Genomic DNA, 26,012 nt, shown 5'->3' with positions numbered 1-26,012 from the left:
ATTGGAATGAGCTCTATAAATATGTTTGCACATTTCTAATTTATCTCATTGTAAAGCCTGAATTTGAGACTTTTAATTTTGTATTGAGATATAGCCAGTTAACAATGTTGTGAGTTTCAGGTGAATGAATCATTTAAAATAGATAAACTGTTACACATCATAATTTATCTAGTCTTTCTCTGCTAACTTTTGTGGTAACTTTTGTTTTTCATCTCAGTTATTGCTAAGCCATTCATACATATTGAGTTTAGATTTCAGCTTGCAGAATTTGTCATTTTGCATGAGTAAGAAGGGGTCATGGTTAAAGGGTATAAAGTGGGACACTTTGAAATGGAAAGGGGGCACTGTGAATAACCATACATCAGAAATGTCTCTGGAAAACCAGGGTATATGGTTATTCTTGCATGATTAAAAATTAGATGAAAGCAAATGACATAACCCCTAAAAGCAGAAGAATACATTCCTACAGTTTTCAAATTTAACTAATTAACTTGTGAAGAAAGATTTCCTTTTGCTTATACCCGATGATGGTATAAGGTGATATACCACATCCAGTTCATGTATTATCACTCAGTTATGTCCAACTCTTTGCAACCCTTTGGATATAGCCCAAAGGCTCTCTGCCCATGAGGTTTTCCAGGCAAGAATATTGGAGTGGGTTGCCATTTTCTCCTCCAGAGAATCTTCACAACCCAGGGATTTGAGCCCACATCTCTTGTGTCTCCTGCATTGACAGGCGAGTTCTTTACCTGCTGAGCCATCAGGGAAGATATACCACATAGCTTTAGCTAAAACTTTTGCCTATTTTTTTGGTTAGTTTAGCCTTTAAGAGCCAACTTGGGTAACTGGAATACACTTGACAATCTTTGGTTAATTATCAAATCTCTGAGAATTTAAATATGTAGGAGTTGTGATACTGATTTGATATCTAAGAGAGTATCTTGAATGTTTATTAAAGTATTACTATTATGAGAATTTTATAAAACATATCAGTACTTGTTATTGAATAGAATGCCTTCTTAAACCTGCCAACAGTAATTCTAAGGAAACATTTGTGAGTTTAATTTTTAACTTTGAAATATAAGTTAAAATATAAAAAAGGTTTAAACTATAGTTAGAGTTTAAACTTTTAAAACACTTTTTCTTTACACACTTGGTATTATCCTGTTGATAGCATACATTCTAAATATAAAACTATTTTGAATATGAATACCTGTTTGTGGTCAAGACTTCAACTGGCTCGTTGTTGCTAGTGTTTCAGACTGGGGGCTTTTTAAAGTTTGGTAGGAGTAACAGTGCCCACTACTGAAAGGAGTATGAATTCTGCATGTTGTGCAGCATAAAACACCGCTGCATGTTAGGGGGAATTTAGTCACGTCACAAATTTGTATATTTATTATGCCAGTTTTTCAGCAGATGGCAGTAAAGTGTCTTGTTCTAACAATCATGATACTATGTCAAATTTCTAACAGATGGAAGTAAAGAGTCTTGAGGAAGGGGCATTCTGCCCCCTCCCCCCATTTGTACAAGGCACTAGGTGGGAGAGTGGAGAGATCTGATCTCTTCATGCAAATTTTAGAGCTCCATCCTAACGATCCTAACAAATGATGTTTTAATGACAATAAAATCAGTTTGTTATAGGTACTACTAAAAGGGATCTTACTCTAAAAATCTAATCAGCATCTGTAGGTGCTTCATCAGTTACCATTATTATTTAGAGTCCATGTATTATTTACCGTTTATCATTCTGGCAGCATATATATGGTGAATTTAACCTTCCATTAGTCTGATCAGGCTTAATATACAAATAACATTTGCACTAGTCATCTATATCATTTCTTTCATGATTTTGTGGGAATTATTTTTCAATAAGGCTAGCTAGCTAGCTAGCTAGCACATAAAACCTCATTCCAATACCAAAGGGAATGTTTCATATATGGCTCAAAACATTTAATATTTGTCTTTATAGTTTTCCTCATATCTCACCTCAAAACTCATTTTTAACAGTTCAGAAAAAGTTATGAAACAAAGTATTTTATATGATGATGGTCTCTTTTGATTCTATTTTAATCTGTACATCAGAACTTGTTTTTAATTAGATACATGATAATTTGCATGATAGTTTACAAGGAATAGACAGAACACCACAAAAATGATACCTGAAAACAATATTTAACCATTTTGACTTTTCTCCTAGTAAAGGTCAGGCTTTAACTGATATTTAACATGGCTTGTAGTGTGATAAATACGTAGCTATTCTGAGCTATGATTCTAGGCTAAAAGGCATAAACAGTCTTCAGAAAATGTACTTTTCAACCTGAATTATATTGTTTGACTACATAAAAATTCTTTTTTAGTTAGTCATTATGTAGTAGGTTATTCAATATAAATAATGTACTTTTAAATGTTTTGCCATTGAATCTTTTAAGTTCCAATCCTATGTTTAACTAAAGTTGGACATGAAATCAGCCTTTGCAATGTCATTGAACTACAAAAATGTGCAACTAAGAGAAATGATTCTTCACTGCCATTGAATCTTCTGGAAAACTTTAGTAAAGCATTTGTCATGCATAAGGTATACAAAAATAGCTGCACAAAAATGCAACAAATTATTTTGTATGGTAGTGGTGACCTTCAATATAGTTATTTAATTGTTCATATTTACTATTTATAAAATCCCAAACTACAGGACTTGGGGAATTTTTTTTAAAAAACAAAACAATTAGAGTATATAGTGAATATATCTTGTAAAGAAGACTGGCTTGTGGTGAAGACATTGACCGACTAGAGGTAATTCCCCCATTCCCTGAGCCTTTGTGAAGAAAATGCTTTTTGTTCTGTTTTGTAACCTTTCATAAAAAACTGCTGTTTAAGATATCTTGGTAATGAAAAGGTAGAAACTGAGTATAGGATTCCTAGAAGAAGTTTTAACATTGGCTATTAAAGAACATTAAATTATGTTTTCAAATGTTCATGAACATGAAAATGCTAAGGGTAAAAGAGACCTTACCCGGTGGGAACTATGTAATTGGCTGAAGAAAACTTATCAGGGAAGGCAACAAACATTAGTCCCGTGTACCATGTGATTAACTGTCATCTTCTAACATTCTCTGATGCATGTTTTTAAAACATTACTGACTACCTTGAGAAGAATGGTTTTGGAGGGAATCAAAATTAGGAGCCAAGTGGCCATATGAGAGGCTGGCGGAGTAATCCGGCTGAGACGACAGTAGCTTTGATTGGGACTGTAGCATTGGGGATGGAAAGAAAGAAACATTTAAGGGAATCTTAAGGAAGAAAGGTTAGTAAGACTTGATGATTGGTTGGAAAAAGTGGGTTAGAGAATCACAGGTTACTTCCAGGATTTTGACTTAAGCACCTGCATGTATTAACTAAACTATGGAACTTCGCAGGAGGGCTAGTTTCTTTTAGTTTGTTTGGATGTAAGGGGAAGATGTGTCTTAGTACCTGTGGGATGTTAAGTGGAAATGTCAAGTAAGCGATTAGATACAGCTAGTGCTTAGAAGTTAGGCCTGGAAACATGATCCAGCACATAAGTGGTAATTACTTTTGCACAGATAGGAAGGAACTTGCAAAATTGAGAAGCAGCTGTAGTAAAAGTGTTCAGGAAACAAAGAATATGGCATTGCAGTAGTCAGTTTCCCTCAGTTTAGTTTTTCTAACCCCTCAGTGTATTCTGTTTCAGTGTCATTTTACTTACTATGCTTATTTTTCTAGGACCCTGCACTGTCCAAAATAGGTGCCACTAACTAACCACATGTGGTTATTTAGATTAAAATACAAATTGAACTCCTCAATCACACCTGTCGCACCTGTCACATATCATATGTGTATGTGAGCACATATTTATGAATATGAGAAAGAGCACAATGGTGAAAACATAAATGAAGTGAACTTTATGTTCACTTTTAACTCAGGCAGGTGACTGATTTGTAAAGAAGTTCTCTGGTTTTTCTTAATTTGGAAGGTTGTTATGTTTTACTCAACCCTGTTATGTTTTTATTTATTATAGGTTCCATGCCTTTCAACTAGTACTATGTCTTGACACAAAGCATTGTTTATCATATATCTTGTCAAACACATACTACAGACACAAATTTTTGCCTTTGTGGTTGCAGTCTAATGAATTTCACACCTATTTGAGTAATCTACTTTTTAAAAAAAAGTTAATAGCTGATTTCATTGAGAGTTCAATTTTCCCAACCTCCAGAGCACCTCCTGTTTACTGCTTAAATAAAGGCTATCCTGAGGCAATTGAGAACACAAATTACATTTTTAAAAAGTACTGATAGGCTGCTTTAGAGAGAATAAAATATTAACATAAGGAGTTATGAGTGAACCTAGGTTTGGAATGATTACCATTTCCCCCCAAAATGTTCAATGATTTCTTTCTCCTTCCATGAACATCAGTATAGATGTAAGTAATAAATTACACATTTTGATATTTGATGTCAACTTGAACCCTGTACAGTCAAGAACTCTTAAGTAACTCCTAATTTGGATTGCAGATGAAAACAAAAAGCAAAACTTCTCTACTTTTGTGGTTTTTCTACAGTAAGAGCCTACATTACTTTTCCCAATTATGTCTTATGAAAGACATAATTCATCTTACTACATTCATTAGATGCTATCATAGGTGAGATACAGGAGTATTAAGGTTTACTTTTAAAATTTTATATGCATACACACGTGCACTTAAACACACACACACACACAGCCCACTCACTCTTCATCAAGATTACATTTCTCCAGCTTGAATACCAGGTAGCAAACACCAGCTTTTAAAAATATTTTCTTTTTTTCTTTTTATTTTTTTAAATTTTTTAAAATTTTTATTAGTTGGAGGCTAATTACTTCACAACATTGCAGTGGGTTTTGTCATACATTGACATGAATCAGCCATGAAGTTACATGTATTCCCCATCCCGATTCCCCCTCCCACCTCCCTCTCCACCCGATTCCTCTGGGTCTTCCCAGTGCACCAGGCCCGAGCACTTGTCTCACGCATCCCACCTGGGCTGGTGATGTGTTTCACCATAGATAATATACATGCTGTTCTCTTGAAACATCCCACCCTCGCCTTCTCCCACAGAGTCCAAAAGTCTGTTCTGTACATCTGTGTCTCTTTTTCTGTTTTGCATATAGGGTTATCATTACCATCTTTCTAAATTCCACATATATGTGTTAGTATACTGTAATGATCTTTATCTTTCTGGCTTACTTCACTCTGTATAATGGGCTCCAGTTTCATCCATCTCATTAGAACTGATTCAAATGAATTCTTTTTAATGGCTGAGTAATATTCCATGGTGTAAAACATACAAATAATTCTTTCAAGGAAAATCTTTAAAACAAGTTTTAATGTCAAAAAGATTTTGCTTACACCAAACTGCCATGGCAGTTATTTTATAACTTTTCTCTATTATTTATCCAGCAGTGAATCTTAAAATAATTTGAATTACTACAATTCCATGGGCTATGAATATTTTGAGGATTCAATTTTATTGAGGATTCAGCTTCTGTATCTTAATAACATTGGTAATCATGTTTCCCACTTTCTTGGTTCTGGTTATACTTGGGTGTAAGGATAAGTTTGTTGTCACTTTTAAGTAAGCTAATTTCATTATTCCCTTGCTGTTCTTTGGCTTTTATGTAAATATGACTCCGTTATCTTTATTTTCAAGATGAAGGAATATCCGAGGTAATTAATTAAATGAGTTATACATTGTGAGTGTCAGGTCAACATTGAAATTAGGGCCCGGGTCTTCTAATTTCTTAGTTGGTTTTTTTCCTACTCAGCTCCCCATTAACCACATCATCTGCGCCACCCCAGTTGAAATTGGTTCCTCAAGTGAAAGCTGGTAAAGTGAGGCCTTGATTTACACAGGTTAAGCAGGTGAAAGCCAAATCAAACATTTTTTTTCCTCCACTAAGAATTTGCTAATTTGAAAAATCATACACTATAACAGAATTTTGAATGGTTTAGATTGAGTTCCTTTTCTTCTCATCCTTTTAAACCAAATGTAGGATACAAGCCACAAACAGTGCCAGACTTTGTCTATATTGTGTAAGAAAGCCAAATCAAACATTTTTTTTCTCCATTAGAATCTACTAATGTGAAAAATCATACATTGTAAGTCAGAATTTTGACCAATTTAGATTGAGTCCCACACTCTCATCTTTTTAAACCAAATGTAGGATACAAGCCACAAGCAAAGTGCCAGACTTAAGTGTGTAATGTGTAATTTATATACTTAACTGATACTGTTTTTGTGTAGGTAATCTTTCATATTGATCTTAGGTGAATATTACAAAATATTTGTTTTGGACAAAGCAAAGGATTAATGGCTTTAGAGTTGGGGGTTCAAAGAAATTACAGGGACCGTCCCTTTCAGGTAGGTAAGACATTACCTATTTTAAAGATAAACCAAACCCAAAGAGGTTGTTAAGTCAACTAACATGTAGCGCAGTGGAACTAGGGACTACCTCTACTAATACAGTGTTCTTTTGACTCTTAATCATGTTGACTTTGTGATGTTGTATGCTTATCTGTGAACACATTTATCCTTTCTAGATTTAGCTTTCTGAGAGCTGAATGTTTGGAGCTCTGTGAGTAATAACTAAGAAATGTGGCTTTCTGGCTAGCCATCCTGATAAGTTTAAATGAATCTAAGGGAACAATGGAGTGACAGGTGTTACAACCACATTTCATTTGCTTCCAAGACCACTAAATCCAGGTAGCCTGCAAGGTATAAATCCAAATTAAAGTTCTTACAGTTAGCTTTTGTGGTGTGGTTGATGGAGGATTCTGTGTTCAAGTTCCTTTGTTTTTCTATACCCTAGACTTGGATTTGAAGAAATGGTGGACATTCAGTCAGCAAATGTTTGAGTACTCACTAACATGCCAATCACTGATGTAGGTGCAGGATATATTAGTGAAAAAAAAACCACAGGAAATGAAACTTAGGTTCTACTGGCTTAAGGCAAGTGGTAAACATGGTAAAACTTCTGTTATATTAGAGGTTGATATATGCCATAAAACACACACACACAAACACACATAAAACAACCAAAATTCTGTTTTCTGGTCCTGCATGTAAGGAACTTGGAAGTTTTCACAATGTCCTAACAACAAATGCAAAGCGAAACAAACCGAAAACAACTCTTACTAGATTTGTCTCAGAGTGTTGAGATCACAGGGAAATTTGCTGCCCCCCAAATCGGAGAGCTGAGTGGATACAGTTAATCACAATTACCAGAGCAGAAATCCATGAGTAAATTTCCATGGAAACCAGTGCAAACTGTAATTGATGAATTGCTGATGGCTCAGCATGGGCAAGCCTTGAGAATTAAAACCCTTGATGTGGCCCAGTCTAAAGGGGTTCCCACACTTGAATTTCTTCCTCGAGAAGCTCTAACAGGTTCTCACAGTGAAGACTGGGGAAGAATCTCTTTATACTTCTAGCATGGGGGAGATTAAAAACTAGCCATTTTGAAATGTACTGAACATTTTTGTTCCTAACAAGTCCAGCCCTCAAGAGAAACTGTTTACCAGAGGCTAATCTCTGGGGTTTTATAAGGGCCTGACTGTTCTTGGGGAAGAGAAATAGCCAACTGTAGGTCCCTCTAGCTCTTCTCATGTGGGAATGGAAATACCTAACTCTAGCCTTCTGTCCCACTGGAGTTGGTGGAGGGGGTAGTGGGGCAGAGTAGAACTAAGTATTTCTTGGTCATGCCCTAGGATCACAAGCTCACTCAAAGGTGGGCCTATGCACAGGGCTGTGGAGCCCCTCCCTTCCCCCTGTCTTAGCACCACATTACTGAAGGCACGTTTACATCCGTTCCTTTTACCCAATACATATGTCTAGCTTTCAACAAAATGACAAGGCATACTAAAAGAGATTCTTGAGCCAGAACAATCATCAGAACCAGATTCAGATATCACAGGGATGCTGGAATCATCAGACCAGGAATTTAATGATTAATATGCAAAAGACTGATGGAAAAAATAGACTGTGCAAGAAATAGGAGTAATGTAAGCAGAGATGGAAATTTTAAGAATTTTTAAAATGCTAGAAATGAAAATAAATGAAGAATGCCTTTGATAGCTCAGCAGATGACACCATTTAGGAAATAAGCAGTGAGCTTGAAAATATGCCATTAAAAATATTTCAAATGAAAAGTCAGAGGAAGACGATCAGATTACAAAAAGTATGATGTACATGTAGTAGGAATACCAGAAGGAGAAGAAAAAGAAGAAACACGTTTAAGCAATAATGACTGAGAATTTCCCAAATTTAATGTCAGACACTGAAGTACAGATCCAGGAAGCCGAGAGAACATCCCAGCAAAAAGACTTGGAGTGGGTTGCCATTTGTCAGGAAGAGCCCCTGAAGGAAATGAACTAAACCCTCATCTCCTATAGTTCCTGCATTACCACTGAGTCACTTAGGAAGCCCCCCCACCCCCAAACAGGATAAATATCCTCAAATTTTTACCTATGCATAGCATATTCAAATTACAGGAAAATCAAAAGTAAAGCGGAGAAGGCAATGGCAACCCACTCCAGTACTCTTGCCTGGAAAATCCCATGGACGGAGGAACCTGGTAGGCTGCAGGCCATGGGGTTGCTAAGAGTTGGACATGACTGAGTGACTTCACTTTCACTTTTCACTTTCATGCATTGGAGAAGGAAATGGCAACCCGGTCCAGTGTTCTTGCCTGGAGAATCTCAGGGATGGGGGAGCCTGGTGGTCTTCTGTCTATGGGGTTGCGCAGAGTCAGACACGACTGAAATGACCTAGCAGCAGCAGCAAAAGTGAAAAAAGATTTGAAAGAAGCCAGAGGGAAAAAACGCTTTAGCCCTGGAAGAGCAAGGAGAAGGAATTGCATCAGACTGGGTTTCAAAACCATGCAAAAGGGAGTAGAGGAAAATACTTTCTGTGTTGAGGGGAAGAAGGAAAAAAAAAAAAAAAACACCGAGAATTCTGTAGTATCTGATATTATCCTTCAAAAGAAGAAATACCTTTATACAAACTAAAATTTAGGGAATTTGTCACCAATGGACTTCCCTTGCAAGAATTACTAAAAGAAATTCTTAAGGGAGAAGGAAAGTAATATAGGTCAGAAACAATCTACACAAAGGAAGAGCATTAAGGAATAAATGAAGGTAAAATCTTTCATTTTTCTTCACTGATTTAACATAATGGTTCCAATAATATATTTGGAGACTATAGATTATGGATAAGAGAAATGGCAGCAATATTATGTATAAGGGGTGAGAGAGAGGAATTGGAAATACTCTAGTATAAAGCACTTGCCTTACCCATTAAGTGATATGTGTTATTTGAAATGGAACTTGGATTAATTTTAAATAAATATTGCAAACAGTAGGTCGACAGCTAAAAAAGTTAAATATATGCTTAATATGTTAAGAGAATATGGAATCATAAAATGCTCCATTCAAAGCATAAAAGGCAGAAAAGGCATGGAAGACAGAAAAATGGTAATGAAGTTAGATATTAATTCAACTATATCAATGATCAGTTCAACTGCCAGTGAAAAGCGATTGTCACAGTAGATTTTTAAGACCAAATATATGTTACCTACAAGAAACACTATAAATATCAAAATACATAAAGATTAAAGGCAAAAGATGGAGAAAGATATACCATGCTAATACTAGTCAAAGTTGGAGTAACTGTATTAATTTCAGACAAAACAAACGAGAGCAAGGAAAATTATCAGAGGTAAAGAGGCATTGTTGAGTTGCCAAGTCATGTGTGATCTTTTGCGATCCCATGGACTACAGCATGCCAGGCTTCAGTGTCCTTCACTATCTCCCAGAGTTTGCTCAAACTCATATCCATTGAGTTGATGATGCCATCCAAATATCTTATCCTCTGTAGCCCCCCTTCTCCTCCTGACCTCAATGTTTCCCAACATCAGGGTCTTTTCCAATGAGTCAGCTCTTCTCATCAGGTGGCCAAAGTATTGGAGGGAGCTTCAGCTTCAGCATCAGTCCTTCCAATGAATATTCAGGACTGTTTTCCTTTAGGATTGACTGGTTTGATCTCCTTGCTGTCCAAGAGACTTGCAAGAGTCTTCTTCAGCATCACAGTTCGAAAGCATCAATTCTTCGGTACTCAGCCTTCTTTATGGTCCAGCTCTCACATCCATTGGAGAAGGAAATGGCAACCCACTCCAGTATTCTTGCCTGGAGAATGCCAAGGACAGAGGAACCTGGTGGGCTGCAGTCTATAGGGCCGCACAGAGTCGGACATGACTGAAGCGACTTAGCAGCAGCAGCAGCAGCAGGAGCTCACATCTATCCATAACCACTAAAAAGTCCATAGCTTTGACTGTATGGACCTTTGTTGTTAAAGCGATGTCTCTGCTTTTTAATATATTGTCTAGATTTGTCATAGGTTTTCTTCCAAGGAGCAAGCATCTTTTAATTTCAAGGCTTCAGTCATTGTCTACAGTGATCTTGGAGCCTAAGATAATAAAATGTGCCACTGTTTCCATTTTTATTTGCCATGAAGTGATGGGACCAGATGCCATGGTCTTAGTTTTTTGAATGTTGAGTTTTAAGCCAACTCTTTCACTCTCCTCTTTGACCTTCATCAGGAAACTCTTTAGTTCCTCTTCACTTTCTGCCATTAGGGTGGTGTCATCTGCATATCTGAAGTTATTGATATTTCTCCTGGCAGTCTTGATTCTAGCTTGTGCTTCCTCCAGCCCAATGTTTCTCATGATGTACCTGCACATAAGTGAAATAAGCAGGGTGACAATATACAGCCTTGACGTACTCCTTTACCAATTTTCAACCAGTCCGTTGTTCCTTGTCCGGTTTTGACTGTTTCTTCTTGACCTGCATACAGGTCTCTCAGAAGGCAGGTAAGATGGTCTGGTATTCCCATCTCTTAAGAATTTTTCAGTTTGTTGGAAAAGTCAAAAGGCTTTCGCATAGTCAATGCAACAGAGTAGATGCTTTTCTGGAATTCCCTTGCTTTTTCTATGATCCAACAGATACTGGCAATTTGATCTCTGGTTCCTCTGCCTTTTCTAAATCCAGCTTGACCATCTGGAAGTTCTCAGTTCACCACATATTGCTGAAACCTGGGTTGAAGGATTTTGAGCATTACCTTGCTCGCGTGTGAAATGAGCTAAGCATCTTGAGCTGTTTGTAAATTTTGGAGACTAATCTCTCGTATGTCACATCATTTTCTCCCAACCTGTGAGTTGTCTTTTCATTTTGTTTATTATTTCTTTGCTGTGCAAAAGCTTTTGAGTTTAAGTAGGCCCCATTTATTTTTATTTTCATTTTTCTGGGAGACAGATTGAAAAAAATATTGCTCTGATTTATATCAGAAAGTGTTCTGCTTATGTTTTCCTTTAGGAATTTTATAGTGTCCAGTGTCACATTTAGGTCTTTAATCCATTTTGAGCTTGTTTTTGTGTATGGTGTTAAAGAATGATCTAATTTCTTCTTCTTTTTTTACATGTAGCTGTCCAGTTTTTCCAGCATCGTTTGTTGAAAAGACTGTCTTTTCAACATTGTTAGTCTTGCCTCCTCTGTCAGAGATTAACTGACCAGAGGTGCCTGGGTTTTCTTCTGGGTTTTCTATCCTGCTCCATTGATCTACATTTCTATTTTTTGTGCCAGTTCCATATCATGACTGACTTACTTTATAACTGAAAGTTTGTACCCTTTGCCATTCACCCGTTTTGTTCACCCCTTATTCCTCATATCTGGTAACCACCAATCTGTTCTCTGTAGCTATGCACTTGGTTTTTGTTTGTTTGCTTGAATTTTCTTTAGATTCCACATGAATACGTGAGATCATATGGTATTCGTCTTTCTCTCTCTGACATATTTTACTTAGTACTGTAATGCTGTAAGGGTCCATCCATGTTGTCACAAATGGCAAGATTTCTTTCATTGTTTATGACTGAGTAGTATTCCATTGTATATACGTACCACTTTTTTTTTTTTTAATCCATTGATCTATTGAGGGACACAGATTGTTTCCATATCTTGCTTTTGTAAATAATCCTGCAGTGAATGTGAGGGTGCATCTATCTTTTTGAGTTAGTGTTTTACTCAGAAGCAGCATTGTTGAATCACATGCAGTTTGATTTTTCATATTTTGAGGAACCTTCATACTTTTTTCCATAGTGGCTACACTAATTTACATTCCTATCAGCAGTGCACAAGGGTTCCCTTTCTTTTCTTTTTTGATAACAGTCATTATAACAGGTGTGAGGTGATACCTCATTGTAGTTTTGATTTGCATTTCCCTGATGACTAGTGATTTTGAGCACCTTTTCTCATACTTGTTGTTCATCTGTATGTCTTCTTTGGAAAGTTGTCTATTTATCCCCTCTGTGCATTTAAACAAATTGGATTGTTTATTTAAATTTTTGTTGCATGGATTCTTTATATATTTTGCATATTAGCCCCTTATCAGATATATGAGTTGCAAATATATTCTCCCATTCTGCAGGTTGCTATTTCATTTTGTTGATGGTTTTCTTTGCTGTGCAGAAGATTTTCAGTTTGGTTTAGTCTTAAGGCAAGGGACTTTCTCCCCATTCCTGGCTGTTCACATATACAAAAAGGGATAAATACCTGTTAAAATGTGAAGTCACATTTCCCTACTTTTATTTAGTTTTTAATTCTTATTTTTCACACCAATTTATTAACTATCAAACTTTAAGTGGCAGATCTTCAAATATCTTTGCATCTGTCTGAGGAAAAATCAGGTTAATAAAGGAGAAAGTTTTGCCAAATAAACAAATATATTTAATGTGTGTCAAGCATCTAGGGAAGCTTGGTGTGCTGCAGTCCATGGGTTCACAAAGAGTCAGACATGACTTAGTGACTGAACAACAACAATGCATCTATTAAATACTGAACATTGTGTTATATATTTTCCAGGTATTCATTTAATAAACATTCACTTAAGAGCATGCCTGAGATGCTTATTACTATTTCCCCCATTTCTGCATGAGAAAACCAAGGTCCAGAAAGTTAAGTAAGTTAATACAGTTATTAAGTGACAGAAGCAGGACCAGAGCCAGGTTTATATTACTCCAAAGCCTGAATTCCTAATGACTTCACTCCCTGGAGCTGGCTGGCAGGGGCCCCTTTAGGAGGGAAAAGCTTGTGCTTTGCTGGTATCATTAACTAGAGAGAATGGAAAAAAGAAATCATTTCCAGGGAGCAGAACGACCAGATTACCTTTTAAACAGTGTGTGTGTGTGGTGTATGTGTGTGTTCATGGGGTTTCCATGGTTTCTTTGTGAAAATGTGAAAGGTGATTCACTTTACTTAATTAGGTTAATGAATGTTAGTTTAAAAGTTATTAAGGTTGGTCACAAATATCTCCATTATCCCCAAGGGCCAGAGGCTCTAGCTCACCTGTTGTGCCATAAATAGACATCACGTGCCATAAATAGCCATCACTCGCCATAACTGATTCAAGTGTGCTTTTTCTTATGCTTCTGGACAAAGCAGGCAAGATAACTCACCTGAATGTGGTGGGAAAGAGCGTTATTTGCGAGGACTGACCTGGAAAACTCAGGAGGTAATAATGGTAAGTTTCATGTGTGTGCACAACCCTCAGCAGTCAATTTTTAGTGGAAACGCACATATATCTTGCAAGGTCGGCAGCAGCAAAGATCCAGATGAGAGCCCAACCTTTCTGGGCATTCTTAAGATAGAGGTGATCCTGGCACAGACTATTATCTTGGGTCCTGGCCAGAGGGCCCAGTAGGGGCAGAAATCACTTGGCTTCATCTAGGTGGAGGCAGGATGGGCTAGCACCTTAGGGGAAAAAAAAGATGAAGGTGATGCTCGGACTTTGCACTTGTTTCCATGGGAATAGCAGGATGCATCTAACAGTCAGTGATGAGAAACACGGAAGGTGGTAAATAAGGCCACTCCTTCCAACAACACTCTTGGAGGTGATGCTTTTCTTTTGGCTTCCATTCACCTTCAGGAACAATGTGCTTGCAAAGAGCTCCAGCACTGGCAGCAAGAAAGTGGAAGAATTAAATAATAGCTCAGAGGAAGCAATAGATTTTTTTCTAGTGACTGCCAGCCCCTCCTCCCTGCCAGCATGTCAGCAATGCAGTGACTTGACAGATGTTAGTAATTGATCGCAGCATTTGGTTCCAGTTGTGTGTGGGGCATGGGCAGCAATGAGAACACTGTGTTCCCCACCTGCTCATCATTTTCAGATGGGTGAGTGTGTGTGCCCATATGGTCCATATGCATGGGTGTGTGGCCTGTGTTTGTGTGTCTGAGCTTTGATTTGTGAGAACCTGGGAGTCCAAGCTAATGAGGATGTAGTTTTTTCCTAGTCTTCAAAAAATAGTCATAAGCTATTAATATCATCTCCAATCCAGTTTTCTGGCTCTTTTTTTAGATGAAATCCCCCATGGCTCAGTGGTAAAGAATCTGTCTGCAATACAGGAGACATGGGAGATGCAGGTTCAATCCCTGGGCTGGAAAGATCCCCTGGAAGAGGAAATGGCAACCCACTCCAGTATTCATGCCTGGAGAATCCCATGGACAGAGGAGCCTGGCGGGCTATAGTCCACAGGGTCGGAAAGAATCAGACGCGACTGAGCGACTGAACACACATGCACACACACAAGAAGAATTTTAATGTTACCTGGCACTTTAATTATAGATGTAATTCCAGGACAAACAGATAATTTAGTATAAGCTAAATTACATGTATTGGTAATTTGCCTGACTGGTAGTCATAAATACATAATCTTCCACTACTTAAGTGTTCCTTTTCAGAAAAAAATATAGATAGAAAGGGAGATAGAGCTCGAGATAGAAAATGAGAGCATCTATGTTTTTTATCTCAAACTAGTTAAGATAACTAAATCCTAATTTTGGAATCTAGCCACTGTCTTTTGGACCTCTTATATTTTGGGTAGCTTAGTTTTAAATTGTATCCATTCATTCACAACTTCTTTTCTTCATTCATCATACAAATACTTATCAAATATCTATGCCAGTGCGTCTTACATTTTGGTATTTATTGTATTACTTGGGTATTTGTTAAAACTACAAGTAAATGCCTAGGTCCTTCCTGAGTCCTGTTGGATCCCCAAGGGGTGGGTGGCATAAACTTGATGGTTAAAAAGCCTGTTTTAGGTATGCTAGGGGAATGCCAAGATGAATAGCTTCCCCTTACTAGGTAGATAGGTTTAGTCTCTCAGTTGTGTCCAACTCTTGCAGCCCATGGACTGTAGCCCACCAGGCTCCTCTGTTCTTGGGATTTTCCAGGCAAGAATAGTGGAGTGGGTTGCCATTTACTAGAACAGGTGCACTTGGGCAATGAAGGCTCACCCGAACTCTGGAGAAAATATGTCTGGGCCCCATGAGAAGGAGCAGTTGATTCTACCAAGGGGAGGCCAGTTGTTCCTGGGCTTCACGGCCAGAGAGCTCTCCCTCAGGTTGGGGAATGCTCAGCCTTGTGCAGTGTGCCTGACGTTTCCTCCAGTACTGCAGGCATCAGAGGTGGGACAAAGGAACATGTCTTGCCTTGTACTGTCCTGCTCCAGTAGCCACAGATGAACTGGGAGGACAGGGAGACAGGGAGGATGGGCCAGGCCGATGGTGCTCTCACTTCTGATAAACCTCTGCAGGTTCTGCTTTGTCAGGGTGGTGGAGGGAGAGGTTCCCAGAAAGGGACACAGGAAGTTCACTGGGCTTATAATCAGGAAACGCAAGGTCCACATCTGATCCTGTTCTCTATTAGCTAGGCTGTCTGCTTAGCCTCTCCGAGCCTTATTTTCCCCATCTGTCAAGGCAGATAATAACCTCTACAGTAAAGGGTGGTCTTGGGAATTACATAAAATAATATAGAGTATATAAACTGCTCAGCATTGTGCCTGATATGGGGTCAGTGCTAATGAACAGTATTTATTGATACAGTTTTATTGAGATATAATTGACATATAGCACTGTTTATATTTAAGATGTACAGCATAATAATTTGACTTACATACATCATGAAAATATTATAATAAGTTTGATGAACATCCATCATCTCATACAGGTATAAAATTAAAGAAATAGAAAAAAATTTTCCTTATGATGAGAACTCTTAGGATTTACTCTCAGCAACTTTCATACATAACATGCAGCAGTTCAATATTTCTCATGTTGCACATCCCTAGTACTTATCTATCTTATAACTGGAAGTTTGTACTTTGTAAATGTCTTCATCCAATCTCTCTCTACCCCATCTCTGGTAACCACAACTCTAATCGCTTTTCCTATGAGTTTGTTTTTTAAGTATAACTGACCTACAATGCTACGATAGTTCCTGTTTTACAACATGGTGATTCAGTATTTCTATACTTTTCAAAATGATCATCATAATAAATCTAGCTACCATGTACTATACAAAGATATTACACTATTATTCACTAAATTCCCCACACTGTACATTTCATACCAGTGAATCATTTTGTAGCTGGAAAGTCTGAACCTCTAAATCTCCCTCACCTATTTTTCTCCTCCTCCAGCCCCTTCCCTCTGACAACCACCTGTTTGTTCTCCGTATCTATAACTGTTTCTGTTATGTTTATACATTTGTTTTTTAGATTCAACTTATAAGCGAAATCATGCAAAATTTATTTTTCACTGATTTCACTTAGCATAATATCTTCAGGATCCCTCAGTGTTGTCACAAATGGCAAGATTTCTTTATGGATAAGTAATATTCCATTATATACATATATCTATTATATATATAAAATCTTCTTTATCCATTCATCTATTGATGGGTACTTAGGTTGCTTCCATATCTTGACTATTGTAAGTAATGCTGCCATGAATCATTATGCTATATGAAAAAGTGAAAGTATTAGTTGCTCAGCTGTGTGCAACTCTTTGCGACCTCATGGACTGTAGCCCACCAGGCTTCTCTGTCCATGGCATTCTCTAGGCAAGAATATTGGAGTGGGTAGCCATTCCCTTCTCCACGGGATCTTCCCGACCCAGGGGTCAGACCCGGGTCTCCTGCATTGCAGGTGGATTCTTTACTGTCTAAGCCACCAGGGAAGCCCATTATGCTATATGCCTGAAACCAATACAACCTGATAAATCATGGTAAATTACATATTAAATATATAATATATGTAATATATACATATATAATATATAAATATATGTATAAATTTTATTGGAGTATAGTTGATTTGCCATGTTGTGTTAGTTTAAGGTATATAGCATAGTGATTCAGTTATACATATACATATGTTCATTCTTTTTCAAATTATTTTCCCATACAGGTTATTACAGAATACTGAATAGAGTTCCCTATGCTATACAGTAAGTCCTTGTTGGTTATCTATATTATATATGGTAATATGTATATATTAATACACATAATTTATACCCCCCCCCCACATTTCCCCTTTGGTAACCACAAGCTTTTTTTTTCCTGTTTCTGTTTTGTAAATAAGTTCATTTATATAATTTAAAAAATTAGATTCCACATGTAAGTGATACGTGATATCAAATGATATTTGTTTCCTTTGCCTGACTTACTTCACTTAGTATGATCATCTCTAGGTCCATCCGTGTTTATGCAAATGGCGTTATTTCATTCTTTTCTACGTCTGAGTAATAGTCCACTGTGTATATGTACCACGTCTTTGTCCATCCCTCTGTTGATGGATATTTAGATTGTGTCCATGTCCTGGCTATTGTAGATAGCACTGCAGTGAACATTGGGGTACATTATCTTTTCAAATTATGTTTTTGTTCCAGATATATGCTCAGGAGTGGGATTGCCAGGTCATATGGTAGTCCTATTTTAACTTTTTAAGGAGCCTCCTTACTGTTCTCCATAGTGGTTGTACCAATTTCCATTCCCGCCAAAAGTGTAGGAAGATGCCCTTTTTTAGATATTCTCTCTAGCATTTATTGTTTGTAGACTTTGAGAATGGCATTCTGACCAGTGTGAGGTGATAGTCAATGTGGTTTTGATTTGCATTTCTCTGATAATTAGTGATGTTGAGCATCTTTTCACGTGCCTGCTGCCCATTTTGTATGCTGTCTTTGGAAAATTGTCTATTCAGATCCTCTGTAGTATGTATTTTTATTAATAGTAGAAATAATAGTGGACCCCCATTTGTGTGCCCTAGACTGACTTCTCCTCAGGCCAGGAATGTCAACTTCCATCTTTACAGTGGCTCTCAACTGTTTGTGATGCCTCTGGTCCCTGGAAGAATATGACACCCTCCTGGCTGACCCAGAAGAACCAGGACAGTTATTCTCAATCTGGAGCCCATCCTTGGCAGCTCCTCCTTCCTTGGACACCACTTTTATGCCCCCACCAAGGCAACTGCTCATCACTGCTGCCCCCAATGAGATTTAGTATTTATTACTTAGAGCAGGGAATCTTCACTGAGTATGCATGTTAGCATCTCCTAAGGAGGTTTGTTAAAATACACAGTCTGCATTCCATCACAGCCCTGATGAATCAAAATTACCTTGGTGGAGCACTAGTAAGTCTATTTCACCTTCCCAAGCAATGCAGATATAAAGGCCTGGATAGAAACTATTGTCTTTGTGGACATCTCTCTGCTAAGTGCTGTCTCAATCAGCAAGCGCAGCACTAAATCTTCTATCAAAAAACTAATAGCATCTACATAGCCTCTTAAAGCTCAGAGATACTGACACTGAGTGTCAAATTAAGGAGCCAGAGCTTTTGGTGATAGATACATGTGTTACCCTGGTGGCTCAGACGGTTAAGAATCTGCCTGCAGTGTGGGAGACCCAGGATTGATCCCTGGGTTAGGAAGATTCCCTGGAGAAGGGAATGGCAACCCATTCCAGTATTCTTGCCTGGAGAATTCCATGGACAGAGGAGCCTTGCGAGCTACAGCTCATGGGGTCGCAAAGAGTCGGACACGACTGAGAGACAAACACATATGTTAAGAGGAAGAACTCTGCATATAAAGAGGCTCTCTAGCTAGCCCTGGACATATTGTGTACTAGGAACTCAACAAAAGGCAGCTATCATTATTATTAATAATTGTCCTGAATTGGCCTCCAAGACCCTAGCTCCTTGAAAAGCCTGTTTCCATTTTAGGAGAAAAGACTCCAAACCCAGGAATTAAGAAGCTGACTGGCTGCTGACTGGCTGTTTGGGAAGCATTTAGAAAACATGACATGAAATGTTATACGCAGGCTAGCAGCAGAGATTCCAAGAAAAGAAAGCCCTGTGGCCTCTATTTTCATTTCCCTTTTTGCTTCTGAAATGAGATGGGAAGGAGAGATATGTGTCAGCAGCTGGTGTGGAAATAGGCGGTGATGGTCTATGAAAACTCGGGCCCTAAGGTCTGTGAACAACACAGTGAAGCCCAGATTGCCATGGGCTTTGATGCTTCTCTCTCTTAGCATTCATACTTGAGGTCTGGGGCTCCTAGTTTCTGTGCAAAGGTGAGTGTGACCACATTTCCAAGAGCCTCATGCAATGTCTCCATATCTCTTCTCTCAGGAGATACAGAGCTGAGACTTGGTTAGAAGATGGAAAATGGACTTAACAGAGGGAGAAAAGATTGCCTTAACTTTCTTCAGATGCTCCAGAAAAGCAGATTAGAAAGGCTCTTCAGAATTAAATCTGGAAAGGGAGGTCATCCAGTTGGAGGAATGGTTGCAGGAAACACCTGTGAAGTACTTTGAAAAACACAGACTTCAGGACTATACATCAAGAGCAACCACATCAATTACTGTATCCCTGGCCTGTATCACTGGTGGAGGCTGTAGACATCAGCTGGTGTTGAAGGTGATGCTCAGCCTTGATGCTCAAGGTCCTTAATTTAGTCCTCAGTCCTGAGCCTGAACCCTACTGGGCAGAGAAACAATCTGTTCCATCCTTGGAACTTCCAGCTTGATTGACTACACAAGGTATTTTGGTTTAGTAGGCCCTTAAATAAGATAACTTTTCTTTAGGTCTCTCTCCTGCTGACAGTTCCTATCCTCCTGGGCCTTGCCCTTAAAACTGTCTACTGTTTATTTGAAAAGTGCAGATAACACAATACAAGCCGGTACTCTAGCAACCGTTAAAATCTATCTCAGGACACCGAGCATGCAGAGGAACGCTGCACTCACCCCCTCTCCATTCTATTCCTATCAGAGGGAACGTGGAAAACATTCTCTCTTCTCTTGGTCAGCATCCTCCTCTTACTGAAAGGCTGGTGTGCCTGCATCTGAAATGCGGATGTGGTGGAGGATGAAGTCTAGCTTTCGGCCTCAACAAAGACACAATGGTTCAGAGAAGACCAGAGCAGAGCATCCAGCCAGGCAGGATCCAGGCCTCCGGGATCTGCGGGAAGCGTGGGTTTCCCTGTACCGGCAGGGTGGGCTGCCAGCTCTGGGCTCTGATGCCTGCAGAGCCCTCTTCCTGATGTCTTCATCAGACCAAGCCTCACTCTCGCCGGGGAGAGGGTAGCCACACAAGAATGTATGCGTTAGGAAGATTTCTGCAACATGACAGAGTGCAATAAAAAAATCGGTTCTCTGTCCCCGAGCTTGGACCCAAACTTGTCCTGAGATGAGAGAAGGCAGTCTCAGGGGCGGGAGTAGGCTCCGGGCGCCGGCGGGTGGACTCGCAGCGGTGCCCGCCTGCGGCCGGCAGGTGTCAGTGCGCCCTCGCGCTGCCGCCGCGCGCCGCCTCCGCTCCAGGACCCCTCCTCACCATGGTCTAGGGGGCGCCGGTTCAGACCCAGGCTGCTCGGGTCTCGCAGCAGCTCTGCAGCTGGGACCACAAATGGCCGCTTCTCCCCACAGTGGAGTTCTTAACTCTGGCGGAGCCCACTCCGCGTGGAGGGGGGGGGGGGTGCCTCCCTTTCCGCCCCAGGGGTTGGATCCGAACGTGCGCCTTCCTCTCACCAGCCCCACTCGCCCGGCCGTCAGGAGCACTTGCAGGAAAAGTGTGGCCCGGCCCAGGGCGGGGTTGCTCCGGATGCGACCTGTACCGGTGATTGCTTCTCCCGATTCATCCGGGGGACCTCAACACCCTTTCCTCCCAAGTCCCACTCAGCTCGATGTGGCCACTCCCGGGTGCCCAATGTGTTTTGCTCGGCGCGCCCAGAGATGCTTGGCCAATTCCCAGCAGGCACGCCCCGGGCACGCCCTTTAAATCCCTCGCTCGGGGTATCCGCCTCCCCAAAGGGCCCATCTCGCCAGGGGGGCAGGGTTCCAGTGGGTCCCGCGCTGGGCTAGGGCGCTAGACCCGCGGAGGGGAGGTGCAAGGGGCGGGGGAGGGTCGGCTTCCCACGTGGGGGCTGACGCCGGCTGCTCAGCAACGCCGGCTTGATCCTGGGGCTATAAAACCAGTCCACGGCTAGTGCGGCGGAGAAGCAGCGGCCCGGGCTTCAGTGCAGACGCCCAGCAGCCGGCGCGCCGCCGCCCGGCCACCCCCAGCACCTTCTCTCCCCTGCCCTGCTCTCCTGCCCAAACTCACGCTATCCTCGGACCCCAGCCTGTCCCGTCGCGCTCAGCGCCCGAAGCTCGCCGGGCCGACGCCCAGGAGACCTCCTGCCTCGGTCCCGGCTCCTAGAGGGCCGATCGCCCACCAGCCCGGGTCCGCCTGAGGACGGGGGCGCCTTCATGCGGCCCCCACACCCCTCATCCCGCCGCCGCCGCCGCCGCCTCCGAGCTCCGCGCGCTGCGCCCCAGCCCCAGCAGGGCACTCAACTTTGGAAGTCCCGCGACGCTCCGAGAGGCGGCAGAGCCCGCACCGTGGCCCTAACCCGGGCCCCGCCGGCCCCGCCGCGTCTGGGGGAAGCGAGAGTATCGGTGTTCGCTTCGGAGATGTAAGGAGAGAGACACGAGACCCCAAGCCAGCATCAGCACCCCTCGCCTGCCTCCCGGGTTGGGGGCGGGCCCCGCACACGGTAAGACCTCTTGCTTTCGCTCAGGCTCAAGAGTCAAAGATATAGAAACATATATTTAATTTCCTGTTATCTTTCCAAGTCATCAGGCCACCGATGATTTTTGTTCTCTCTTCTTGAAGAATAAATCTCTCTTTCCCCATCAGTTCGACCTACTCTCTCCCGCCGCTTAGAAATAAAACTTGGCTGTATCTAGGAGCTGGGAGCGAGAAGGCGCCGACCCCGAGCGCCCGAAGCGCGCGGACCGGGTGCGGTTCGCCGGAGCCGGGCCCATGGGCCTCTAGCGGTCCGTCAGCTCGGGGCCCGGCCTCCCTGAGGCCCCTTCTCCATGTGAGGCGCGGCGGGGCGACCGAGGCGCGAGAGGAAGAGGAGGACCCAGGGGCACCGGGCCGGAAGGCAGCTGGCAGCAGGCCCAGGCGAGCGGGCACCCGCGTTCATGTTCCGCCAGGAGCAGCCGCTGGCCGAGGGCAGCTTCGCGCCCATGGGCTCCCTGCAGCCGGACGCGGGCAACGCGAGCTGGAACGGGACCGAGGCCCCGGGGGGCGGCGCCCGGGCCACCCCCTACTCCCTGCAGGTGACGCTGACGCTGGTGTGCCTGGCTGGCCTGCTCATGCTGTTCACGGTGTTCGGTAACGTGCTTGTCATCATTGCTGTGTTCACAAGTCGCGCGCTCAAGGCGCCCCAGAATCTCTTCCTGGTGTCTCTGGCTTCGGCGGACATCCTGGTGGCCACGCTTGTCATCCCTTTCTCGCTGGCCAACGAGGTCATGGGCTACTGGTACTTCGGCAAGGCGTGGTGTGAGACCTACCTGGCGCTCGACGTGCTCTTCTGCACGTCCTCCATCGTGCACCTGTGCGCCATCAGCCTGGACCGTTACTGGTCCATCACCCAGGCCATAGAGTACAACCTGAAGCGCACGCCACGCCGCATCAAGGCCATCATCGTCACGGTGTGGGTCATCTCGGCCGTCATCTCCTTCCCCCCGCTCATCTCCATCGAGAAGAGAGGCAGGAGTGGCCAGCCGTCCGCCGAACCGCGCTGTGAGATCAACAACCAGAAGTGGTACGTCATCTCGTCGAGCATCGGCTCCTTCTTCGCGCCCTGCCTGATCATGATCCTGGTCTATGTGCGCATCTACCAAATCGCCAAGCGCCGCACCCGCGTGCCGCCCAGTCGCCGGGGTCCCGATGCCACCGCCGCCGCGCTGCCGGGGGGCGCCGAGCGCAGGCCCAACGGCCTGGGCCCGGAGCGCGGCGGCGTGGGCCCCGTGGGCGCCGAGGTCGCGTCGCTGCAGGTCCAGCTCAATGGTGCCCCGGGAGAGCCCGCGCCCGCAGGGCCGCCTGACGCCGACGCGCTGGACCTAGAGGAGAGCTCCTCGTCTGAGCACGCCGAGCGGCCCCCGGGGTCCCGCAGGTCGGAGCGCGGGCCCCGGGCCAAGGGCAAGGCCCGGGTGAGCCAGGTGAAGCCCGGGGACAGCCTGCCGCGGCGCGGGCCGGGGGCGACGGGGCCGGGGGCACCCGCGGCCGGGCCGGCGGAGGAGCGCTCTGGCGCGGGCGCCAAGGCGTCGCGCTGGCGCGGGCGGCAGAACCGCGAGAAGCGCTTCACCTTCGTGCTGGCGGTGGTCATCGGCGTGTTCGTGGTGTGCTGGTTCCCCTTCTTCTTCACCTACACGCTCACGGCCATCGGCTGCCCCGTGCCCCCCACGCTCTTCAAGTTCTTCTTCTGGTTCGGCTACTGCAACAGCTCGCTGAACCCGGTCATCTACACCATCTTCAATCACGACTTCCGCCGCGCCTTCAAGAAGATCCTCTGCCGGGGGGACAGGAAGCGGATCGTGTGAGTGCGGAGTCCGCGCGCCCGCAGAACAGACTTGCGCTGACTGCAGGCAGCTGGGATCCAGGGGGCGCGTCTACGTGGTCCTGCCGAAACCTGGGTCCTGCCTGTTCCGAGTTTCTTGGCCCCAGGATGGCTCTGCCGCTTCTTGCGGGCATCTGCGCTCTCCTACCTGAGAAAGTACTGGCTTGGGAGGGCCATACTCCCCATTCCAACCCCCTCATTATTGTTAGGGCAGCTCCTCACTCAGAGCCATCTTCCTGGGTTCTTGGGCAGCCCCAACTCAGTATTGTTTCCTAAAAGTATTTTCACCTCCCCTGGGCCCAGCTGTCACAGTCGTTCAGAGCAAGCACGAGAGCCCAGAGGGGATGGATGACTCCCAAAGGGTTAACAGATGGTGTGGGGGTGGGGGTTACCCAGCGCTGGCTAATTGCTCTCAGCTTCCCCAACTCTTATTTTTAAACAAATGCTCAGGGCAGCCCTGCGGGCCCTCCCATCCCCCCTTGTAAATATACACTATTTTTGATAGTACTTGGGGTTGGGGGGTCTCAAATGTCTCTTGGCTTTTGATGTCTGAATCCTGGCTACTGGAGATGCCCTCCAGGCAGACACATTGTGTCTAGTTCAGGGCAAGCCTCTTTGCAAAGTGAGCCCTTTTCTGGTGTCATTACCCTCTCTGTGTCCTTTTCACCAGCAACTGGTGACTGTCCCTTGGGACTGGACTTGGGTTGAGATTTCCTGAGGGGGAAAAGATTTCTGTCCATTTCCCCACCCCTGTGCCTAACAGCATAATTGCCTTGTCCTATGTAAATATTACAAGGATGGACCAAGACAGAAGTAAATGAACCTTTCTGCCTCGCAGCAGCCCTATGTATAAAGCCATCATTCTCGGATGCACCCTTTTTCACTCCAGTACCGCACTTTAAAACCTCTTTCCAGTGTCCCCTTCCTCCCATCCCCTGGGGCCACTGCTTGAAAAGTACCTATGTTTCCATCTTGGATGTATGTGTTACCACTCCCTCCCTCAGAGTGCTGACTGTGGGAAATCTTTTACCTGCTGTTTTTAGACACTGAGAAGTGGAAATTATGTGGAAGAAGCAAACCTGATACAATTTGCCCAAAGTAAACAGTTTGAAGAGACAAATGGGCCTGCCCAACTGTACAGTTCCTGCCCCAAGAGCTCTTAAGTATCAAAGTGTTGTCCATTTTTCCTCCCTGTTTTTCTGGTTGAGATCAAGTCATTGATAAACTCCCAAAGTCAAGGGAGAAGGGCGGAGACCTTGTTTACACCCAAGTTGCCCTATGTTTTAGACAGAGACTCTTTAAGGCCGGAGCTCATATTTCACTAAAGAAAAATTAATGTCAGCACATGTTGCTAATGACAGTGGATTTTTTTAAATAAAAAGTTTACAGATCAAATGTGAAATAAATATGAATTAAATGGTCTGTCTGTTATCTGAGTTTTCAAAAGCATTAAGACTCTGGAAACATCTGAATTTATGTATATTTGAAATAAAAAAATACTTATGCATTATAAAACACTTTTAAAAGGCCAAGCAGTAACAAAGCTGCCATTTATCATGTGTTTCTTCTTTGCCAGATGTGATGGTAAGTCTGTTATAAGCTCTGTTTCATTTAATTGTCCCCCAAAGCCTATGAGGTAGATACTGTTAAGATCCCCATTTAACAGGTGAAAAAAACTGAGTCTCAGAGGGCAAGAGATTTGTTCCAGGTTAACCACAGTAGAGGGAGTGTACTGCATGCAGGGTGATCAGGTCTTAGGGTCTGTACTCTTTACCCAGGGTCTTGCCAGAGTTATATCACTAAGACTTTGCAGAATGCTCCCAGCAGTGGAGTCTCTTACAAGGTGTGCTATATCTACAGATCACTGGATATATTCCGAGTGTGTAGATGCACACAAAGCATGTGCATGCTGCAGTGTCTTTATGCCCTTATGTGTGTTATCCCTCAAAATGTATACATCCCCCAAGTGTGGTAGATGCACAAATTATGCCATATACTCCAAAATGTGTACCAGACCTAACAATGTAATGATATACAACATGTGGTACATAGCCCATAGTATGGTATAGGCTTCCCAGGTGATGCTAGTGGTAAATAACCCGCCTGCCAATGCAGGAGATGCCTGAGACAAGGGTTCGATCCCTGGGTTGGGAAGATCCCCTGGAAGAGGGCATGGCAATCCACTCCAGGAT

The 26,012-nt window shown here is 42.8% G+C and overlaps 1 protein-coding gene and 1 long non-coding RNA gene across 2 annotated transcripts; both read left to right on the top strand.

The window, feature by feature from the left end:
* Positions 1–8,758: 8,758 nt before the first annotated feature.
* On the top strand, positions 8,759–20,563 carry LOC122446741. The gene is made up of 3 exons (XR_006270991.1): positions 8,759–9,190; positions 13,544–13,622; positions 19,566–20,563. It is a non-coding gene; the product is annotated as an uncharacterized LOC122446741 (long non-coding RNA).
* Positions 20,564–21,252: 689 nt separating this feature from the next.
* Positions 21,253–25,337, top strand: ADRA2A (adrenoceptor alpha 2A). Its single transcript, XM_043476462.1, has 2 exons — positions 21,253–21,966; positions 22,110–25,337. Exon 2 carries the CDS (start codon positions 22,400–22,402, stop codon positions 23,801–23,803), a length of 1,404 nt encoding a protein of 467 aa, XP_043332397.1. The 5' UTR covers positions 21,253–21,966; positions 22,110–22,399; the 3' UTR covers positions 23,804–25,337.
* Positions 25,338–26,012: the final 675 nt, after the last annotated feature.

The sequence above is a fragment of the Cervus canadensis genome, chromosome 8, assembly GCF_019320065.1.
Source record: "Cervus canadensis isolate Bull #8, Minnesota chromosome 8, ASM1932006v1, whole genome shotgun sequence".
NCBI classification, from domain to species: domain Eukaryota; kingdom Metazoa; phylum Chordata; class Mammalia; order Artiodactyla; family Cervidae; genus Cervus; species Cervus canadensis.
Note: the sequence above shows the minus strand (reverse complement) of the source record. Positions and strands in the feature narration are given on the sequence as shown.

What these genes read in the sequence shown, in the direction of transcription:
- ADRA2A (XM_043476462.1), top strand. Translation starts at nt 22,400, where the DNA reads ATGTTCCGCCAGGAGCAGCCGCTGGCCGAGGGCAGCTTCGCGCCCATG.